The sequence below is a fragment of the Pleurodeles waltl genome, chromosome 9, assembly GCF_031143425.1.
Source record: "Pleurodeles waltl isolate 20211129_DDA chromosome 9, aPleWal1.hap1.20221129, whole genome shotgun sequence".
Lineage (NCBI taxonomy): Eukaryota > Metazoa > Chordata > Amphibia > Caudata > Salamandridae > Pleurodeles > Pleurodeles waltl.
The window spans coordinates 209731004-209755152 of NC_090448.1; the positions used below are offsets into that span (position 1 = coordinate 209731004).

A 24149-nucleotide genomic window follows, 5' to 3' on the forward strand; every position below is an offset into this window, starting at 1 on the left:
CCAAGTGGAGGTTTCCCCGAGGAAGCCCCCCCTTGCCTGCCTGCAGCGCTGAAGAGATCCCTTGATCTCTCATTGACTTACATTGCGAACCCGACGCTTGTTCTAACACTGCACCCGGCCGCCCCCGCGCCGCTGAGGGTGAAATTTCTGTGTGGGCTTGTGTCCCCCCCGGTGCCCTACAAAACCCCCCTGGTCTGCCCTCCGAAGACGCGGGTACTTACCTGCAAGCAGACCGGAACCGGGGCACCCCCTTCTCTCCATTGAAGCCTATGCGTTTTGGGCACCACTTTGAACTCTGCACCTGACCGGCCCTGAGCTGCTGGTGTGGTAACTTTGGGGTTGCTCTGAACCCCCAACGGTGGGCTACCTTGGACTAAGAACTGAACCCTGTAAGTGTCTTACTTACCTGGTAAAACTAACAAAAACTTACCTCCCCCAGGAACTGTGAAAATTGCACTAAGTGTCCACTTTTAAAACAGCTATTTGTGAATAACTTGAAAAGTATACATGCAATTGAAATGATTCAAAGTTCCTAATGTACTTACCTGCAATACCTTTCAAACAAGATATTACATGTTAAATTTGAACCTGTGGTTCTTAAAATAAACTAAGAAAATATATTTTTCTATAACAAAACCTATTGGCTGGATTTGTCTCTGAGTGTGTGTACCTCATTTATTGTCTATGTGTATGTACAACAAATGCTTAACACTACTCCTTGGATAAGCCTACTGCTCGACCACACTACCACAAAATAGAGCATTAGTATTATCTATTTTTACCACTATTTTACCTCTAAGGGGAACCCTTGGACTCTGTGCATGCTATTCCTTACTTTGAAATAGCACATACAGAGCCAACTTCCTACAAGCACTTACTAGCATTTCCACCCTTTCTGGTGATAGCCAAAGTGGTATCCCAAGTACGGAGGCAGTCTTCCCATCTGATTTTTCTAACACTGATCTGGAGATCTGGAGTCTGGTTTCAAGTTCATCTCGACTTCCTTGGGATTCACTGAGGCCTCTCCCTGATTTCCCAGCAATTCCGATGGATGTTCAGAGTCTCCTGCACAAGCAAGTGGGGGAACAGATCATTGAATCTTACAGCCTGGATGATTAAAGGGTACAGTGATCAATCCTGGTCTTTCTCAACAGACTGCCTTGTTCACTCAGAGTCTGGTCAGAGGGGAGAGTTAAGCGGTATTGTTCTGCCCGGTGAAGAAGCTCACACGGGCATGCGCTGGGGTTAGAAGTGGGGGAACCCTGGATCCTCTGAGAGCAAAGGTAGTGCACATCTTAAATGACCTTTTGGAGCTAGTGTAGTCAGTTACAGCTTATAGGACAATTAATTCCTTTAAATAAGCCACCTTGGCAGGACATTCCAAGGATACAAGCTGCCAGTGGGCAGTACCTAATGATAAGGAAACTTATTTGGGATATCAGGTCGTCTTTTTTACTCGAGCCGAGACTTTAATATGGTCTTAACATCTTCCCTTAATTGCCTCAAAACAAATATATTATTTGTAAGGCACTTCAGCCAAACTGGTCATGCTCTTATATTTATTACGTCACAGTGTTTCATATGTGCGAGTCAGGGAACATTAACAACTGTACAAAGAATTAAATCCAATAAGCAGTCCAATTTGTATCATGTCTTCCCAGATACACCTCAGCTTTGCATGGTCAAATTCACGTGGGTGCACGAGGAAATGATGAGGGGGGGGGAATTTGTTGATTGCCATTACAAAACTGTTTAAAGCAGTCAGTCTCATTTCCCTATAGAGCGATATGCATTTGTTAGTTGATGCTGGAGGCAGGAACAGGTGTTTAGGCCTTTGGGGCTCATTCCACACAATGAGTAATGTTGTCCAAGCGTTTTTAGCGGGTGATTGAAGGACAGAGGGAAAACAGCAGATCGGTCACATACTCGACCTTCAAGAAGTATTATTTGAAGTCTATGTCAGTAGTGGCTGCTCTGGTTTTGAGGAAGCTGTGAACATGCCTGATCCTCAACCTCTGATCTCGAAATACCATAAACATTCCTAGCCATTGTGAAGTTTGTTGTGTTATGGGCATGGAGGTGTGGCTTCCTCCACCTGGAGATTGACTGGTCCATGGCGCATACCCAACTATAAATAGGGAGTCTCTTTGGAAGGATCAAGTATTTGGGTTTGTTGGTCATTCAGTATAGTCATACCAATGATTTAATATTAACATGTAGTAGTGAGTTTGTTGAAGTTGCATCTCTGGATATTGAACTTTGTAAACCTATGCAGTGCCTTCTGTTATTTGGTAAATGAGTGACACATGCCCTCTTTCATGACAGGTGTGATTCAGAAATAAGAGTGATGGATGTTGGATCCTATCTGGCAGCTAAGCACTTAGCAAAAATAAAGAGGGGTTCCTCCTTATAGAAGGGTGTCTCAAATGTTAAATGGACATGGCTTTCATAATGGACCCACAGAGGTTATGGTCTTATTAATATTTTTTAATAGTGTTTTCTCATGTTGTAACGAGTGACAGAGGATAAAAAATAAATACGAAAGATGATGTCTAATCCTTGCCTCCATGATTTTATTGGAATTTAATCACACAAGTTAGCTAGAAAGTGTTATGTTCTCCTACAGATTCAAAGAGCTCTTAAGTAACATACATATATCCTACAATAAAGGATGTCATGAAAAAACAGACATGTAAAAAGGCTGCTGTTGCACACTACCTTGTAGATGAGATCCTTTAGCGTTCCTTTTTCACTGAACATTCGGATTACCAGAGCAGAGGAGTCACTGGCTGTTGCAAATGTTACTGGATAGATGTAAGGATGCTGTAGAAAAAAAAACAGTCACCTTAACCATGGCATTAAGCCAGTAAAGCAAAAGCATTAACAGTCGCAATGGCATATTATAATATTATGCAACAGTGTGGTTCGCCTATTTTGGGCCAAATGAACCACTGGTCAGCAAGAATTCAGGTAATCTGGGGATCAGGACACATGTTGCAGGGGGTTGCGCTTGCACTCTAGTAGCTGTAGTGCCGTACTTGAGGGCTTATTTATAAAAATGTTCTCAGTGAAAGTCGATACCAGATATAGTTCTACTGACTAGGTATAAAACACTAAAGGCTGAGCACAACAGGTTAATTCTGTCCAGTGAATTAGGGCCCTAATGCACAAACGCTTATATGGGCATGTTGGAATGGATAATGGTTGTGCTTGTAGTGATGGTTGTAACTGCAGTGTTGCAATTGTAGTGTCAAACTGTTGTAGCTGTACTGACGGCATAGTTTTATTGGTGTCTGATAGATGTAGTGTTTGAACATTAGCCTTCTATTTTCAGTTGCAGATGTAGTACATAGTTCTATGTTGTATTTGTCATCTTGTAGGTGTATTGATGTACAGTTACAGTATTGGTGCTGTGACGTGGCAATGCTGGTGGATGTGGTGTAGCATTATGTTATAGGCTGTGGTGCTGTTGCAGTTCTAGGATTTATTCTTATAATACTTCAATTTTGTAGTGTTGGTGGTGTAGTGTCAGTACAGTGATTGTAAAGTTGTAGAGTTGCTGCTAAACCTGTAATGTTGGCAGTAGTGATATAGTCCTGGCCTGCAGTTGTAGGGTTGCAGAGCATGCTGCAGTGGTTCTGTTGAACTTGTACTGCTGTGATCTAGTGTTAAGTGCTAAAGTTACTATGTTAGTTTTGCTGTGCTGTGGTTTTATTGCTTCTCTAACTCTGTTATTGCAGTTCTATTATCATTCATGCTGTGTGGTGTTGGTGTGCTGTGGCTGTAGCGTAATACTGACGCTGTAATGTAACTGTAGTGCTGCAGTACTTTGAGGGTTCTAGTATTGTAGTTTGCCTGCTGTTGTTCTAGTTGTGCTTGTAGCGTCATCATTGTGGTGTGAATGCTGTGATGCAGTTGGGTAGTAGTTATATCTCTGTTCTGGAAGTGTTATGTTTGTGATATTGCAATGTTGTAGGGGAAGGTCTGCAATATTTGTAGTAGTTGCAGTTACTGTATTAGATGCAGGTTAATGGATGGAGTGATATATTATTATATAAAAATATATATATAGTGATCGAAATGGAACCTCTAGTTGGCAGAGCTATACACCCTTGTCCAAGTAGGGACCACAATCCTAGTCAGGGTAAACCACTACACAATCCAAATTATCCTGTGCCCACCCTCTGGTAGCTTGGCACTGAGTAGTCATGCTTAACTTAGAAGGCTATGTGTAAAGTGTTTGTGCAAGAACTCATGCAATAGGACCGTGAAAACACCACAAAAATACACCACACAGATTTAGAAGATAATATTTATCTGAATGAAAGACAGTTGAAACAATGAAAATCCAATGTACTCAAGAAAAGATATGAATTTTTAAAGATTAAAGCCCACTAAAGAGCTTAGAAACACAATAGCTTCAACTGGGGCTATCACGGCATTGTTGACGAAGTCGTTCTCAATAATCCGACGCAACAGGTGCCTGTCATGGAGTCGAACGGACCCCCAGGTACAGTACCTTTGAAAACGAAGAAACAAAGACATCGCACAGAGTCATGGAGATGCAGGGGAGAGCTGGTGCGGCATCAGTGGCAATGCGTTGGTTGTTTGTGACCAGGCGGCGTCGATGGATTCAGTTGTTCAAGACGTGATGTGCCAACTTCACAGTGTCGCGATAACACTGTGGGACATCAGCGGCATCGCTACAACGTCAGACTTGTGTTGTAGGCAGCGGTTGTAGCGTGCAGCGATGTACACAGAGCGGAAGCAGGGTGCGGCGTTGGTGCTGGCTCGCTGAAGCCGTTCCTGATGTTGCTGAAGTTGGTAAACTAGCTAAAAGCTAGTAGATGAAGTCTTTGCCTTCCTCAATAGTGCCCTCCAAGGGCTTGGCTTGGATTGAGCTTGCCTCCTGTTCTGAAGTCTCAGGGACAGCAGAGTCCTTCCAGCACAGTCAGAGGCCAGGAGGGCAACAAGCAGGGCAGCAGTCCTTCTCAGCAAAGGAGTCCAGATCGGTCTTTTGGGCAGCCAGGCAGTTCCTCTGACTGAGTTCAGGTGTAGTTCTAGATCCAGAAGTGTCTGCTTTGGTGGGGTCAGAGTCCCAGTTTATATATCCAAAAATGCCTTTGAAGTCGGGGACCCTTTCAGACCATTCCTACCTACCAGGATCTATGTGGGGGGTTATCAGTCCTTTGTGTGGGGGCAGGCCACTGGCCTTTCCTGCCCAAGAGGACCCATTCAGTATGCAGATGAATGCATATGTGACTGAGTGTCCTGTATTTGTGGTTGTCTGGGTGGAATGCACAAGGGGAGCTGTCAACCAGTACAGACCAGACGTGGATTGGAGACAGGGTGTAAGGCACAGATGGCAGTAAGTGCAGAGAAATGCCCACTTTCGAAAAGTGGCATTTCTAAACTAGTAATATTAAATCCAACTTCACCAATAAGCAGGATTTTCTATTACCATTCTGGCCATACTAAACATGAAAGGGCTACTCCTTCAAGATCAGAATCTACCACTTAAAAGGATATGAGGGCAGTTCTAATGTTAGTCAATGAGAGGAGCAGGCCTCTCAGTAGTGGAAAACTAATTTGTGGGTTTTCCACTTCCAGGACATGTAAAACACATAAGTGCATGCCCTTCCTTTTACTTACATACCACAATGCCTCATGGGCTACCTAGACATATGTAGAAAAGGGAGCAGTTTAAGGCTTGGCAAGTCATTTTAAATGGCAAGTCGAATTGGCAGTGAATCTGCACACACAGGCCTTGCAATGGCAGGCCTGAGACATGGTTTAGGAGCTACTTATTCTTATGCTGCAGGCCCACTAGTAGCATTTAATTTATAAGCCCTGGGTACACGTAGTGCACTTTACTAGGGATTTACAGGTAAATTAAATATGCTAATTGGGTTGGAACCAATGTTACCATGTTTAGGGAGGGAGCACAAGCACTTTAGAACTGGTTAGAAGTAGTAAAGTGTCCAGAGTCCTAAAGCCAGCAAAAATTAGGTCAGAAAAGAAAGAGGAGGAGGAAGGCAAAACTTTTGGGGTGACTCTTCAGAGAGGGCCATTTCCAACACATATATATATATATATATATATATATATATATATATATATATATATATATATACACACACACACACACACACACACACACACACACACACACACACACACACACACACACATATATATACATACACATACAACCTTTTCGTACAGTACTTTCATCGCAAACAAGTCTAGGGCTGAAACGAGTTGGTGTGAATGCGTGCAATTCCTATGTATTAAACAACATTTTTGCAGTGCCATGGAGACCGGATTCTTCTTTACGATAAGAAGGTTTTGTGTAGATGGATAAGGGTTACCGGAACCCGAACCGGACCACCCGGTTACAGCCTACGTACTCCGGATACTTTTGTTGAATATATACATATACATATATATACACACACACACACACATATATATATATATATATATATATATATATACACACACACATACAAATATATATGCAGCATTTGGAGGGATTTAGTTCTGCTGTTACAGTTTTAGTGCATAGTATTCGAATATAAGAGCCGTCTGGTTGTACTTGGCAGTGTTGGAGTTGTGATGCTGCAGTAGATATGATTTAGCAGTAGTACTGTTGTAGAGAATAGCTTCCGTAGCATTGTCGTGTTGATAGTTCGACCCACAGAAAAAATTAGGTTCAGCAAGCATACAGCTATAGTTCTTAGTGTTCACAGGCACAAGCCATCAACATCTGAAGCTTGCCAAGGACCCAGCTATAAGACATGGCAATAGATATGCTCTGAAGGACGTTAACCTTTAAACAACAGCAGGAGATGCAATGCATTTAAAAATTAACAGACTGCCCCAGCCAACAAGCGTTACACAGAATAAAACGTTATAACAGTCCCAGGAAATTAAAACTAAATTGCAATAAAACAGTATGTACAACGGGTGTAAACAGAAAACACAGCAAAAAAGGGAGAAAAATCTTTATACACATGGCCCATAGGATTAAGGTCAGTGCAAAAAGCAGTTCTAGTAAGCAAATGTTAACTGTCCAACATTCATACAGATCCCGTGTTATTTGTCAATGTTACGAAACACCAATTTTAAAATGTCAAAGTATTTATCAAAATAGGCAAAGGATATGGCTGGGTCACTGAAAAGGAAATGTCTCAGCACAGAGCGTACATACACAATTGTTAGACAATTGTGCCTGCTGAACATTTTTGCTGTGTTGAAACAGAAGATGTGTACTTCATAACTTGTTCTTGAAAGCAAAGCCTAATATTGGTTTAGTTACAGATAATCTTCATTACTGACTTGATTGTTCCAGTACTGCAAGTAAGTTCGTGATTCTTTGGCAAAGAATTTCTGAAAGTAATGGGTTTTTTCTTTTTTGGAAAATATCAAGTATAAGATAATATCAACATAACAGTTTGTTAACAATAGTTAAAGAATGGAATTTTTACAGTGGGGGTCCACAAAGTTTATTTTTCACTGCATTTGTCACAGACCACTGCAAAATGGCTTGACAATCTGGTCTGCTAACTGGTCCTTCCACACAATTTTAAATAAAACGAAATAAGTCATGTCCGACTAACAGAGCAGAGTGCATTACTGAGGTGCTGTGAGAACAGCTGAAATCCAACAGCATCCAATGGAAGGAATATTTAAAAAAACAAAAATGAGTCTCCTGAATAGTCCAGACTGTAAGTATCCTCTACTGAACCTATCCCCTGGCCTAATCAGTCAATTCTGGGACCTTTGGTGTTCAGTTGTGACAAAAGGATCTAAGATATAAAAACCCCTCTCCCAAATTTGGTCCTGTATTGATAGGTTACTATATAACTCGACTTACAATGCAGTAGGTCATACTAAAAGCAGCTAAAGTGCTCTGCTAGGTTTCTCACTCAAATAAGATGGCAGTAACGAGGGAGGTGTGACCCAGAATCCACACTAAAGTTTCCCTCTTTACCACCGCAGAGTGAGAGAGCAGTAGCCACCCCCTCCTCTGCATACAGAATTTACCATTAGTGATTTCCAATCTGCAATGATGTCACTGGTAGGAACATTCACTTGAGTTGTAGGAGGTTCTGTATTATATCTTGCACTGCATGATCAAAGAGTGTTAAAAGATGAACTTCCTGGATGGAGGCAGAAGGTATGTGAAAGCAGCAGCCCCAAGATTATATAAAGCTGCATTAATTACAAAACACAATCTATTGTCTGATTCATAATCCATTTCTTGGTTCAATTAAAGGCCCGGTTCCTAGAGGATGCCAAAAACGAACCCCTTTAAATAGGCCAGAAACAAACCAAGACTGGTTGCTTCATTTTTACTGTAATTATTGTCATTATTATACCACAAACCTAGCCAAAAGATTAACAAAGCACTACAAGAAGAAACAACATACCCAGTATTACATTTTAAAACAAAACTAGTTGCTTAGCATTAACAATAGTTTTGCTTCTTGAAGCCGGTGTATTTTCTCATGCTGTTCATTATTCCGATATCTAGTGGTTGGGTTTGGAAATCTTCTTAGAAAAACAATGTTTTACATTTTGGCTATCGACCATCGGGGGAGTCAGATGACACAATGTTTTCAGGCGTGAAGTGATAAACACACAACATCCCAGTCTGTAACCTCCACCTTCAGATTCTAGTTTCCCTTATGAAGTTACAGCTTGATGAATTTGCACTATTTATTATTTTGGTCTTATTTACTGTTCGGCACTGCTATTCTTCATCAGAGAGGCAGGAGTCGCATGTTAATACTTAATTGCCACCAGCTGCGAAAGTATTGTTTCCTGTCCAGTATCTAACTTCTGCATCAACCTCTTCAGGATTCACATCCTATGCATCGGCTGTAGAGCAGTATCCTCTGAGAGTAGAAGAAGGCAAACATTTCAGCACTGTTGGGACAGTAAGTCTTCTGCATGTCTCTGGAGAGCAAGTTTCCCCTGCTTTATGGTGATCTGCAGGCAAGTCACTTAAAACATACTCTATGGTTTCTGGATCCCAACCTTAGTGAACATGACAAACATGATTGTCCACTGAGGATCTCCTGGTTTAAATGGACTGAGTCCCTAGAGCTTAGCTTTGAAGCTGAGGGGAGCATGCATAATGCACCCCTATATCACAGAGTGGTTACTGCCCTCTCTATCAAGGTGGTGGTAGACTGAAAGTGGTGGCAGCAATGAAACTATAGTCCGGGATACCTCTATCTGTGTACCCTTGGTGGTGGGAAGAGAGGGGTGTGGAGGGGGATTGTGGGGGGGCAGGGATGAGAGGGGGCTACTAACCACTTTCCTGATCAAGTTTGTGCAGTCCTCTTTGCGTGTGGTCCTGTTGCCTTTGTCTACCTGGGATGTGTGTTTGAAAGCCAGTAGGTTACCTAGGGGAGAATGGTGAGGTGAGCCATTGTGTTCAATGTGAGCTGAGATGTTCTGTTTGATATTCCATCTCCCCAATGCCGCTCCCTATTCTTTGGAGAAGCCTGGTGTGCTGGGGGTAGACACGTACTCTTATCTGTGTTTAGCTGCAGTAACTGCTTGGAGGGACCCTCCCCCCGTTTCTGTTCAGTGATGGTCAGTGCCTCCTGGTCTGGAGTCATTTAAAATTCCTCTCTGGGGAACAGCCCAGGCTGATACCAAGAGCTTGTTCTGAAGAACGATAACACATCCTTGCATGGCTTGTACATGCAGTGAGCATGACACACTTGTGCCTCACAATTGGTGGGGCACCCAGAATTCAAAAGTAGCAGACCCTCTGATTGGATCAGCCTATCAATCAGAGGAGATAAAAGTCTGGCCTGAATGGTCAGTGCTTGTTCAAGACTGGTCTTCAGTTATAACAAGCATCTACAGAAGCCAGATATAGGCCTGTAGTATAAAGGCAAGGAAGCTTGCTCATTGCGTCTGAACTTGAGTTTCCTCTGTGATGTATAGATTCTACTGTCAGGGATTTTGCCAGCTGCGAAAGAACAAAGGGAAAGCAGAGGACCAGCTGTGTTGTGAGGCTTGTTGAGCATCAGCTTGGAAGACAAGGAAATTGGAAACAGCTGCTCAAGATAAGCAATCTTACAGCACAGTTACAGAGACAGAGGGAACGGGGAAGCTGATTCCAGACCTTGAAGGTGCGATTACTTTGCCCAGACCCCTCCCCTGTGCTGCAGGAGCCTCTGTGACACTACCAGTTACAATGTGTAGCTGGTGAAAAGTGTCCTGAGGTGCCAGCTTCCCTACCTGATCTGGAACGTTTGACTTCACATCATATTCTGAAACTACATCATTGCAATACAAGGATTGGCATCATGGACTTTGCATATTACAGACCATGTTGTACAGGGTTCCTGACATTTGCTATGCTAATTGTGTGTCTACATGCTATGTTTTTATAGTATTTAGTGTCTAGGCATTATAATACTGTTTGGGGTCAGAACTCTGGCCCAAAGGGGGTGTAAAGATGTCTGGTTTTCACTGTTTCTCCTAGTTTTACATGCAGTATATTTCTCGTGTGTATTAAGTACTTTTCTTTTTAAAGTAAAACATTGTCTGGATATTGATCTTATTAACTGGTAGTAAGGTGTGTACTGTATTCTGAATGTCTAAACCCACCTCAACTCCTTGAGTAAGCCTTGGACAGCTATGTCTCGCTACCCTGAGAGAGTACAAGTGCTAGAGAGGAGTACGTGGTTATCCAGTTTTGGGTCCACTAATACAGAGGCCCCAGGACACCAGTGGGAAGCTCTCCAGTTGAAGCTATTGGAGCATACTAACCCCTGAGTGCCCTGGTGCTCAGGAAACCGGGTCTAACAAACACTGTCTCCTACATCAGTTTACCATCACTGAATATCCACACAGTAATGTTTAATGAATGTGTCTACAAATAAAGCAACTACATTAATACCTCTTAACTCCACTTTTCCTACGTATACTAAAGAGACATGTTTCCATCTTGCAGAGAAGCCGCTGGCTTTTTCTGTTGCCTTACTAGCCAATGGGTAACATATTTGAGCGGTTTGCACAAGCGATTATTAAAGACGTCATTATCTGCTGACTTACTACTGTAGAAAATAATTGCTACCCTTGTCACTATCCGCTTCACAGTGCTAGAGGTAAAAGTAATCGGACATTGTCCATCCTTTGAAGTCAAGAAAGCAGATGAGGCAAACAAGAAATGTGGGATGCCAGTCCTTCACCATAAACACTAAAATGAAGAAATCAGTGTGTACCCCCATTACAGAACGTTAGTCCTGGCTTCTTCTGAAAAAGACAAAAAATCTTCTTTGATGAGATTTTTTTTTTTTTTTAAGGCCATCAAGTGTGCTGTATTTCTTAAATGAGGACAGTGGGAGTTCCTGAGTCCTTCATGCCTCTGAGGCTTCCGCCTCTCTCTGTCTTCCATTTAAATCAGGCTTGTCTGCCATGCTTGACCACAGACTACAAGTGTTGCTAGACTTTGAACAAGATTGTGTGAACTACTGGTAGCCATTAAAGCTCTGTGAGAGATGGTGTGATGTGCAATGATGTCTTCATATTTAAACTAAGTCTTGCTGCTTAATTCTGCAATCTCTGCAACTATTGTGTTTTGGTATCTCCCAATGTGCAAACATTAAGTTTGGGCAGAGGAACTCCGAGAAGTGACAAAAAAACTCTACTGCACTACGCAGAATTCCGCAAACAGTGGAGTGCGTTAGATCATGCATCTGTGCTGATTTTTAGCACCTGGTGTTTGTCCTGAGCTGACAAAAATCAGCGCGAGAGGGTGCTGCTTCTTTTCTGCCACTCGTGTAGATTTTCTATTCGAGGGGCACCTTCCTCAACGCGAACAGAAGGTTTAGCATCTCGAGCGGTGGAGACCATCTGCGACCACCCGCATTGAGAACTCTCGTTGGAAGGTGGTCTGAGTAAGATTTTCCTCGCTCGTGCTCACCGACTGCTCAAAGCGGAGCGCGGAGTGGGAAAAACTCAGCAAACTCTGCAGGTGGAGCATAGTTCACCGCCCACCCCTACCAAATATGTGTTCTTCAAATGCCTGGGAAAATCCTTTCGGCTTTGTTAGGATGCCTACAATAACATTCTGTTCTTGTGAATGATCACCCAATATGAAAACTCCTGTGCCAGTTTTGAGCGTAATATTTTGTCCCTCTATTCTGGTTTAGTTAAACAACTGCAGTGGCATTGCTGCTTATGCTCTGTATCATTGGCCACTATTTAAGAGAATTTTTTTTAGAGGAAAATAAATATCTTAAGCGATGTGTATTATTGCTCCCTGTGGAGTCCAGAGACCTTATGCATGCAGTTTGTCCAAGGGTGCTTCCACTTGTGCCTGAGGCATCTGTAGGAATAAGCAAAGGAAGGACTGGATCTGTGAAAGGTCTGTCCATTGTCATATCCTGTCCACCACTTCAAAGCTATTACCACTAGATCCTACTAGTTTTCAGGCACTCTATTATTCATTTGTGACCCTTTCCGAATTGGTCCCATAAATAGACCAGCACAGGGTATCAGATGTATCCATTATGCCATTATGCCTAGTCACTTGCATACAGTTCTCACAGACTGAGACAATATTCTCCTCCTTATGTCTGGGATGAAAATGTACCAAAGTTGATATTTTGTCCTCCTTTACTTAGGGATAAGTAATTAACACAGATAGTACTAGGCTTGTATTCTATCAACTAACGGGATGACAGATGGCCATAAGAACATTTTTTAGCAAACTGTTCTCAAAGTGGACACAAACATGCAAATGTCTAACATTCCTACTTCTTCACCACCACACAGATGGATATCAAAGGCTAAACGGAAATGTTACCCACCCTGTACCAATATGTTTGCACCCTATCGTGCTGTAGATTCACATGCTCTGTGGTCTCTTGCTATACAGTGTTGGGTTCAGAGATTTGAAAATGTTTTTGTCTTTTGTGTCACAAGATGTAGCATGATTCATTCCACAGTGGACAATGTGCATGGGTACTGACTCTCAAATTGTTTTTGCACAGTGGGTGAGAATGTAGTTGAGTGCCCAGTGCGTGTTGCATCATGTACTGTGTGTAGTGTACAGTGTCAAATAGTTCATAATAGAAGGAATCTGCAATCAACACAAACTTCTGGAAAGGAGGGTGAGTGCTTTGAATTTACTGCAGCATATGCTACAAACAGATTCTTACAGGTAACATTTTCCGTTCATATCACAGGTGACTGTAGATACAGATGCTCAGCATAGCCATTAGTAAATAAAACAGCAATTTTTTTTGGGTGGGGGGGCGCGCTTACATTCATCTCAACCACTGGTGATTACTTGAGCCACACAAAGCCACCTCACATTAGACTAAGCTCTACGCAAACTAGCTTTCATCCTGCTCCAGCAGGAACAGTCCAGCCCAAACTGCCAAGCCAGGCCTCCTCTAAATCAGGACACAAGCAACCCAAGACCAGTTTCACCCTAACTAGGGCTCGTCAGGCGGGTGCAGCTTAGTTCTAGTGGCATAGCGAGGGCGGGACCCACATCTTGATTAACTTTCTCACATTTGCTCATCATGCCACCTCGGACTAGGGTTAGTCATATGCACATTAACCCTTGTCCTGCTTCAATATGACACACCCAATCGAGGGGCTGTCTGGTGTGAAAGCATGCCGAAAAGCCACTCAAGTGAGAGGTGGTTTTCCTGGTACGTCTGTGTTTAAAACCAACCATGTGGGCTAGAAAAACATGTTCAAAAGAACAAACTCAGATCCTTTTCAGTGCATATACGAACCTGACAGCAGAAAAAACAATTTAAGACGGATTTGGTCCCATGCACATTGCCCACTAAGTGAGGAGTCACGGCACATATTGTGCCTGGAAAGTCTTCTTCAAAGAAAAACAACTTGCAATCATCCCTGCTCAAAACCAGATGACAGGCATATTCAGAGCTTGTATATCTGCATATCACACATGCTATAAACGTGCTACTCCTACAACCGAGGCAATTAAATAGTGGAAAATCCATGTTCTTGTGTACCATTATACTAGCAAATTACTTTGAACCAACTAGGGCACTGAGACCACCAGTCTCATAAGATCACCCATCATGAAAGCAAGCTCTGTCAAATACAAGCACCAAAACTACGGAACTGCCTACATCTGTAATTGAGGGATGAACACAGCCTCCTATGTTTAGGAAATCCCTGAATACAATACTATTTAGAGAGTCAATCGAACGAGAGAGTTCAAGCACAAACTGACAACCATCTCTCTCAGACTTTTGTATGTCCACCAATATCAGAGACCACCATCAGGACGGTGATGGGAGGACACATAGGAAAGAAAGCATTAAGTTTACTGGCATTCCCACCACAAATCAAAAGCCCTACTAAAACGACTTATTGCTTGATACTGACTTCAGAGATCGTAAAGGTCGAAAAGAGATCCACATTACCTCCGGACTGGAGTCTACTTGCTACTACTTTAGCAAACTGACACCCATCGTGGCTTTTAGAGTCAAAAGTGTGGACTTTACAAAATTGTTACATCACAGTAAAAACTCACGATTTTCATATTATGCAGCGCAAAAAAAGAAAAAGTCGTTATTCGCTAATGCGGATTAGCTCAAATTACAGGATAAACCACTGCAAAGTATTTTCTGCTAGATCAGCAACCAAAAGGCATGGCAAGCTTCAGGGTTCAAAGGTCATTCAAAAGAAACTCACCGAGCAGGAAGGAAGAAGTTTCACTGCGCACTGGAAGTCTTTGTCAGACAAGTATTTGTCTGGGCCAAGGTCAGCCTGGAGGGAGATACAGTAGTAAGGATCAGCACATTACTGCTCATAAACATCAACACGTTCAAAATAACTCTGCAAACACAACCCAGGCTAAACAACATCCAGGCTTAAGCCGATCTGGAATGAAACCACTTTGCTGACTAAGGGTCAGATGGAATGTTTTATTTCAGCTTAGCAGCTGCTTAGTTGGAAAAAGAAATCCTATTTCCTGGATGCCACACTGAAAGAGTACAATATGTATATATTAAACAGGCACTGGCAAAGTCAATAGGTCGGGCTTATGAATGAAAGTTGCTTTTGTGTTACTGACAGCTTTAGGCATACATTATACATGTGACTCGTTCTTTCATTCACCCTCTGACACAACCACAATAAAACAAAATCAACAACATTTACAGGTGGGAAAAGAATACAATAAGAACAAGCATTTGCAATGTAATGGGTCTCTCATTTGCTTGAGTTAGAGCTATTGGCATTGTAAATTCATAACTGGGCTTTTCTTGTTACATAAATTGGTCAACTCTGCCTCATATTTTGGTCTTTTCCTATTACATAATTCCAGTGGCCCTGCATATAACTAAAGCACTTCCATTTACCTTCTTACTCTATCTGCAGCCAAAAATGAGAATGTTGCCATTTAGCATCCTAATTTAAATCTATAATGCTAACTCCAATAGAATACCACTTTCACCACCCCATCATCTGAGTTGCTGGCTGGCTAGCAATTCTTTCTTAAAACAAGCCAGCCACAAGGAGTAACAAAAGAAATAAACTAGAAGGGTCACCCAAACATATCAAGAGTGTTCAAACAGTCATAGTGTAATAAAGATGTTAAATTGCCCTGAATCATGGTCATAACTTCAATAAGGAGAGATTAATAAAACATGTTATCATAAAAACCCTACAAACACCTTTATCAGAAATAAACGTTCAGCATTAGACTAGAATGCTCAGAACAGCCCCAGAGGACACCACAATGAAAATAGCATTTGTAAGAAATATGGTCATGTTACCATAGAGTTAGCCACAAAAGGGCATAACCACGTGAAAACAAAATGACTGAAAGTATTGCATTGTAACCATATATTTAGCCTCTAGAGGGCACAGTGCAGTACACGTTTTCAGGGCTAGCAGGCCTACTACAATGATATTAAAAACAAGACCCTTAAAGCAAACTACTCTCAGCTGTAAAACAAAAGTTCCAGCCATCAGAGATGTTAAAAAGAAACTGATTGATGGAAGGGGTTATTAGTAAATGGAGGGAGGGGTCATTTTTTTGGAGTCCCCACTAACCTAGTCTGGGGACAAAAAGAAAGAGCAGGTTGTGGTGAACAATTTGAAGGTGGTCCCATTGCCCTATGGCCACCACAGGCGGAGTTATGAGCAAACATGTTTTGTAAAAAGATTTGCCCCGCAAAGCATTATGGGACAACCAAGTGCAGCAAATGTTGTAGTATGTTGACTGTAATGCTCAGAACAGCCCCTAGAGAACACCACAATAAAAATATAATTTGTAAGAAACAATCATGTAACCATATAATTAGCCCCTAGACGGCATAACCACGTGAAAATAGAATGGCACAAATTAATGTAGTGCAACAATATAGTTAGCCCCTAGAGGGCGTAGTGCCTTACATGTTTTCAGGCATCGCAGGCCTACTGCAATACTAAGGCCCTTAGAACACAAACTACTCCAAGCTGTAAAACAAACGTTCCAGCCATAAGAGAGTTTAAAAAGGGACTGAATGGTGGGAAGAGTTATTATTTTGGGGGCCCCTAACCTAGTGTGGGGACTCAGGGATGACCTACACAGAAAATGTGTGTCATGCTGAATGTTTTAGTGGCGGTCCCATTGTCCTAGGATCATCACAGGCTTAGTCATGGGCAAAAATGTTTTGAAAAAGAATGCTTGTAAAGCATTATGGGGTGACCAATAAAATGTTTCAATTTCTTTATTAATTTAAGTATTTGTTTGGTGTGTACGTGTATTTTTGTGAATTACTATTATACTAATTAAAATGTCAAAATGTACAAATTGCTTGGCGGTCCCCAGATTCCAGTAATGGTTCAGGTGGGGGGTCCTGAGAAGTCAAAATGTTGGGAACCACTGGGCTAAACCATTGCCCCATGCTGTATGCTATCATGGATGGAAGCAGAGTGTAAATTACAGTCAGACATACCAATGACAGAGATGACCCAAAGCCCCCTTATGTATCTATACAGATATAATTATGTAAATGATGCATTAATTATTTAATGCTTTGTTTTGTTACAAGATCCAGGCAGACTGCTAAACAGAGATTCTAATAAGAATTATTACAGTGCAAACCTCCTTCTAGGACTAGTGAGGGGCAGCAACCAACACCAAACTCCTTCTCCACAAAGATAATCCATGACATTTTATGTAACAAAATAGCTACCTGCAGGCTTTAAGGAGTATTAACAATCTTTTCTTAAACAACTACTGCTGTTAACATATGCTTTTCACAAACAATGTGTCAAGCTTACTACCTTTCTTGTAATTTTTCATAATAAATTATCAGGCCTATAACCTACATCATTGGCTAATCACCATAATCATCCAGCACAGAGTAATGTATACAAAATTACAGTTGGCAAAGCAAAATACTGTCTCTTCTAAAAGAACCTAACAAAGATTATTGTAGTGCATGTTTTCTATTCCTACAGCTTGCTCACATGGACCAACAACATCATATCCCTTTCCTACTAAAGTAATCTGTGAAATTCAGTGTAACAAAATAACTGCACACAGCCTTTACAACACTGTAGTAACAATCCATCCTTAACATTTCATTGTCTTTAACACATGCTTTTCATAATACACATGTCAAGCCTACTGGCTTTGCTGTAACATTTCATTTTTGCAGATAAAAACTATGAGCAATGGCATACCTTTTCCCAATGAAGCCTTTTCTGTTTACCACTGGTTTTACACATTACCCAACACTGGCCTATATAAGAGCACAAAACTGGCAATCATCATGCATACGGTTACATAATTAAAAATATGTACAAAAAGACAGTTTGCAAAACACTACCCAGCTCATTCACAGTGTTTGTCAGGGTGTAAGGCCAACGCCAAAACTCTTACCTACTAGGATAGCCTGAGAGATTGCATGCAACAAAATACCTGCCTGTGTCCTGCAACACAATGTGAGAAAAGCCATCTGATAAAAGCTTACTAGCTTTAACAAATGCTAGTCACAATAAATTAGCTAGGACAACTGCTTTAATCATAAATATCCATAATAAGCATACCAGACCATTAGCATTGGACATACAGTTTTTCAGTGCACCAACTGACTATAAATAAGCACCATAACCGACTCACACCTACAGTATTAAATGTAAGCATTTCCACAAAGTAACCATAGGGCACGCAGTCATAAAAATCGAAATGTATGCAAAATTATAGTTGGCTAAGCAAAATACTACTTCTCATACTGGGGGCGAAACAAGAACTCACAGATAGCAAACCTTCTATATACATTTTTGGACACAATGTTATCAACACCAAACCCTTACCTAACAGAGTATTCTCTGAGATTCCATGTAAGAAAATACCTATCAGTAGACCTTAATATAGGGTAATAACAATCCACACTTAAATGGCTACTAACTTTAACATATGCACTTCATAATAAATGCAAGGCTTAGTGCCTTTATCATAGCATTTCATTATACACAAATCAGGCTTGTAGCCATGATCACTGGCTTGCCTCCATAACCAACTCAGTCCTGCTGTATCAGGTACAGGCACTACAAGCAGTCCTTTCTGTGGACGTGCAGAAATTCAGCCCAGTCAAATCCTGTATTCAGGGGGGCCAAAATGTGAATGGGGCCTAAGACCCTTACTCAGTACTACTCTAAATATTCTTCTGTGTTGATCACTTAAGGTTAGATGACAGCTGCTTGTTAAGCCAGACCTAAACATCCATGTACATTATCAAAGCCCTGGAATCCCATACTGCTCTCAAACACAAAACTGCATATGATGTTTAAAGTTTACGATGGTAAGTGAGGATGCTGGGACTGCAATACATTTCGAATCACTGCCCTTCTCCAATTGGTGTTGCTGCCACAGAAAAAGAAACACTGTAAATTATCTAGTTATTTACAACACTTTAACAGCATTACACTACTATGTGTGTACTACCGAATGTTGAGGCTTATGTAGCCATACTGTTGCTGGCTCAGGCAGTTGGATAAATAAAAAACAAGAATCACGTCTGTGTGGAGGGGAAGCCTTTTTTCTGTGGAACCGCACAACTTCTGCCCAATCAAAACTTGTACTCCTGGCTTCCAACATGTGGGCGGAACCAAAGCCCCGCTCTGTAGTACTTCTGAAAGCTCTTTTTAAGATTGATCATATTAGATCTGGCAACAGCTGCGCTGTCAAGGCAGGCCTAAAATTGGTTTGAAATAGTGGGCTTGGCTAAGGAAGAGATGGGGGCAGTAATAGGTGGTGTCCTTAGCCCCTCCGAGAGCCTCATTCATGTGGTCAGTGGTGGATTGTGGTGTGTGTAATGTAAATAGTGACACAACACACATATTAATGAAGTGGCTCCCAAAGAGCTGGTAAGTGCAGCAGTGGCTCTGCTCCATGAAGAGCACAGAGTGCAATTTCAGTGGGGAGGGCAAGGTAGGGCACAGGGAGTGGTTGAATGGATGGCTGCATTGCAGGAGGTCAAATATTATTTTTGTATATGTGTGAGCGGAGGGTCGAAGTGTCAGTAAAGGGAGGTGGGTGTTTTATAGCGAGAGAGTGGTTTGGGTGGGATGACAATTTTTGCTTTTGTTTGAATTTGGGCGATGAATAGGAGGGTAAGTGTTTCAAAGGTGGGTTGGGGCAGGTGTCAGGGCAGGTCAAGATTTTTTTATATTTGGGTGGAGGAAGGAAGGAACTGCCACAGGCAGTGCGAGTTAGGATACCATTAAGATGTTCTTAGGCTGGTGTTTTATGCATGGCTCATCCATGCCTTCTTTACCACTACATAACTGATGAGCGCAGGGGGGAGAAGAAATAAAGGTGGTGGAATGGGAATGTTCCTTGCAAGGTGCATAGTTGATTTCCTCTGCCGTAGTGCCTGGCATCCGTGTATCTAGTATCCCGATTTTTTATTTTTGCCCTGGCTTCATTCTAATCTACTGTGTGCCCAGAGGCCTAGGCCTAGACCTGTGCCTTGACATGAATGAGGGCATGAACTTGTCTTGAAACCCGAATGCGACCACCAAGCCTGTCCTCATTGTAATGACAGTGGACTACTGTAGAGCAGTGGTGGCAGCATGCCCCTTGTGTAAGGTTCCACCTCTATATGTTAAACCGGATCCTAGCACTAACATGCCAAGTGTATGGTGTACATGCTTGTCTATGTAGCTTGTGTGGTACATTCATCTGTGTGAAGCAAAGTAATGGAGGCATGTTGGACGTATTCTGGGCTGCCTCAGGTCTGGCCTTACGCACAAGATGTCGATGAAGATGTTTTCCTAGACAGTGGAAGTGTTTTGCTGACATTCCTGAGGCTGGAGGGAGGAGACTTAGATACTGAAGTGGGAAGACAAGGCTCTTTGAGAAATTCAATTAGGCCTTTTGCTGAGAAGGGCTGCTAATTAGTCTTTAGGTAGCACTACCATTTGGTAGATGGTGTGGGTAAAGGGTGGCACTACAGTCTCTTTTGTTTCTTTCAAAAGGGACCCTTTTAGGTAAGACTAATGTTTTTTGCTTCCGCTTATTACTCTTCAATATGGAGGTACAAAAAAAAGACCTCTGTTGTGAGTGTTCCAGGCTGGAGACAAACCTACTATGAGAACCACTGTATACAAAGGCCATGCCTGGAGAAGAGTCACGAAGGAAGACTTGAAAGGAAAACCATCCTAAAACAGTTCTGTATAAACGTGGAACCCACTGACCCACTTATTGTTCCAGTTCCAAGTTCTGTAAGAGCAAGGAAGGGAGTGTTCTACAGTGTACTTAGAAGACTCCTGTGCAAACAGAACTGGTGTGTGCCTGACAGCCAGTTTCCTAGATGTGAGGGAACTTTACCTGAATCTATCCCTTACTTCAAGAGCTGTTCCCCTGACCGGAAGTGCAAAGAATGCAGCCTTCTTTCTGAGAGAGGGAAGGAGCATTACGACACTGCAGGAGAAGGGAGTGTCTAGGAGAAGCCAGGTGTAACGTGAAGTCAGTCAGAAGAGAAAGAACTGTGTACTCTGGGTTTTGAAGGGTATTGGATTCTTCTTTCACAGTTACAGGCTGGAAGATGAGAAACGTATGCTGTTGAGACTAGAATGAAAGTGCTGTTTGACCAGCCCCCAACAGAAAAGCATAGTCCAGCATGAGCCACACTGTTGAGAAGTGGAGTCTGTGGATGACCCAGCTATCCTTGAAGTTGGTCTGTGCATTGATACATGAAGACCGAGCCATGCCAGGCAACCAGGAATGCATAACACTTGCACAACAGTGCAGAGGGTCAGGCTGCAACCTTGACATTCTTTAAGTCATACAATAAAAAAAGACCAATACTATTCAATCCAGTTTAACTGTCATGAATCAAAATAAGTCGTGATCCTCATCCTCCAAACCAGACCTATGATTTTTGACAATTGATTTTAATCAGATTGCTTTCTAATAGTTGGCTTTGGGACTACTCAGTACAAAAGAGGAAGCATCTAATTACAAAAATACCCATGCTAACCACATGTGATGCATTAGCTACCTTAAAACTGAATACAAACCAGAAATGAAAAACAACATTTGGACAATGCAGGCAACTATTTCCAAATAAACTGTGGAAAACATGCTGCATCACACAGAGAAAGAGAATAAAGATAACCTGTTGACATACCCAGCTCAGCACCAGACGCTCCTTTGATTGGGCTTTCCACTTCATGAGAAAATACTTTTTGCGTATTCGCCAACCTGGACAGACAAAACAAATCAAAGTAAAGAGAGCTGCTGCAGTGAATAGCAGCAGTAAACAGAAAGCATGAGCATCAGCAGAAAAACTAAAATTATTGTCTATGCTAAACTAATAGTGCAAGTGCACAATCTAAATATACTAGATATTGTCAAAAAAAACCTTAGACATGAAAACATAGTTCTTAAATTAACGTAGATAAAGGTTTACAATTAAATATTTATGGCAACATGAAGGCCTTCTTGTTTATACTGCCTTGTGGTAGTTCCTCATTCTGTGGAACAAACCACCCTTTATGCAAATCAAGGAGACAATGGGAAGATGTGGGTGTGGCCATGTCCTAAACCTAGCCTCTTTGGCTACTAATGCCAAATCTGTATATCATACCTGGTAGCTACAAAGCACTTGTTACTCAAATTAACCAATTTTATATCAGCTGTTTGCTAATATAATGTTGGGGGGGGTCTCTGTGTTTATTTGGAAAAGGACAGTTCTCTAAAACCAACCAGCATGTGCATATGAATTGGTGAGGTTGTTTGTCACATGCCCCCAGTTAATGAACAATACAAGACCCTGCTTCTCCTGAGAGGAGACATTTCAGCACGCAAAGCATTGAACCTCCTGGCAGAAATGGCTAGGCAACAAAAGGATCTAGATGGCCCTCTTTCCTTCCCACCAAACCAAAAAGGATTACTTTATCGAATCCCATTTTGTGTATACATGTGTGCGTGGGTGTATATATTTTGAATTTGGATGATTTAAATTTTCTAAGACAAAACTGCCTCAAGTTACCAACTTTTTATATTTTTCCGAAAGTGCACAAGGATCCTATTTCACCTCCTGGCCGCCCTATCGTAGAGTCTCAAGAAATCAACTTTGAGAACACATCAAAATACACTGACTTCCTCCTTAATCCTATAGTAAATATCCTACTATCCATTCTGGATAGTGCAGATTTTTTATGCCGAATATTCAATGTCAGATGGGAGGAAGCTATGTACCTTACAACTATGGATGCAACTATGCTTTGTACAAGTATAAGACATCATGGTGGTCTCACGGCTGCTAAGCACTTTCTGAGGATGAGGCCCAAGAAATTTGTAGAGCATAACAAAATGTTATTGACAATGATGAGTGGTGCCTCACGAAAACCATGCATATTTTTAATAATGAATTGTATCACCAATTGGGAGGAACAGCTATGGGTATCTGCAATATGAAGGAATGGGTGGACCATACTGCCTTGGAATTGAGGTTTATTGATTATTTATTTCTCTTGTGGAGAGGGATAGACTCTCAAGTGAACCACTTTGTAGGCGAGATTAATCAAAACAATCTACATTTGAAATTTGCTAGCAAAATCAGTAAGTCTGAGAATTAATTCTTAGATGAGTTAGTAAAGGTTGAGGGGGGAGTCTTTAATAACTACTGTGTATAGGGAACCAACGGAGGGCTAACACAATTCTGAATGCACACAGTAGTCATCATGCACCCCTGATCAAAAGTATATCATTTGGGGAATTCTACAGGGTCCGGCAACTCTGCAATACAGAGGAAGAACACATCAAAACTGAGGCAGAAGGATCACACACTTTAGGGCTGCGGGATACTCTGAGTGTATCAATAAAGTAAATGCTGAAAGAGTGAGGTCCCATAAAAGAAAGGTAGCATTGTTTTCACCATCTAAAACAGAAAAAGAAGATCAGGGAGCAGAGATTTGTTACAAAATATAATGTGGAACATTCACAGTTATGTCTAGCATTTACAGAGACACTGGCACTTGATCAAATATGATCCTGTGATTGGCCATGATATCTCTAATCGGCCAAAAATGAGTTTTGGACATGCCAGGTCCCTCAGAGACCAACTGGTTAAAAGTGAACTAGCCCCTTTAACATATTGAGGAACATTACTTATTCAGAAGGAGTGTTTCACTAAATGTGCTGTGTGCCAGCATGGGGAAAATGTAACACAGATAAAGCATCTTTTAACTCCACCATAAAAATAATGAGTAGGCTCACTTGCAAAAGTGAATATGTAATTTACATCGTAAGTGTCCATGACTTAAGGGGTACATAGGCAGTACCACGCTACCCGCCCACAAGCGTATATTACAGCATTTGAGGGCCATTACCAACAAGGATAGGTCTTATCCAGTTACAAGACATTTTGAAAACTATCACAATAGTGATGTAAGACTGATGACATACAGCTGCATTGCACAGAACCCTTATAGCCAGAGAGGTGGAGATCGGGAAACAAAGCTTAGACAACTGGAGACAAAGTTCATATTAGATATGGACAGTAAGGAACCCTCTGGTCTAAAAATGGGTGACGAATTACACACATGCTTGCGGTAAATAGATCCTCTTGCTCTTTCTCCTTGCATTCCGCGTCAGGGTTTTTTTTATTACACATTTA

At 41.7% G+C, this 24149-nt stretch overlaps 1 protein-coding gene across 4 annotated transcripts in view; it reads right to left on the reverse strand.

The window, feature by feature from the left end:
* Window positions 1-24149, reverse strand: part of PXK (PX domain containing serine/threonine kinase like) — a 317799-nt gene that overhangs the window by 140635 nt on the left and 153015 nt on the right. For all 4 annotated transcript variants that reach the window (XM_069206554.1, XM_069206556.1, XM_069206555.1 and 1 more), the window contains exons 6-8: window positions 21657-21730; window positions 14719-14793; window positions 2719-2823 (exon numbers count right to left, since the gene is read on the reverse strand). In XM_069206554.1, coding sequence (XP_069062655.1) covers window positions 2719-2823; window positions 14719-14793; window positions 21657-21730 — 254 coding nt within the window. The remainder of the gene's footprint in view (window positions 1-2718; window positions 2824-14718; window positions 14794-21656; window positions 21731-24149) is intronic.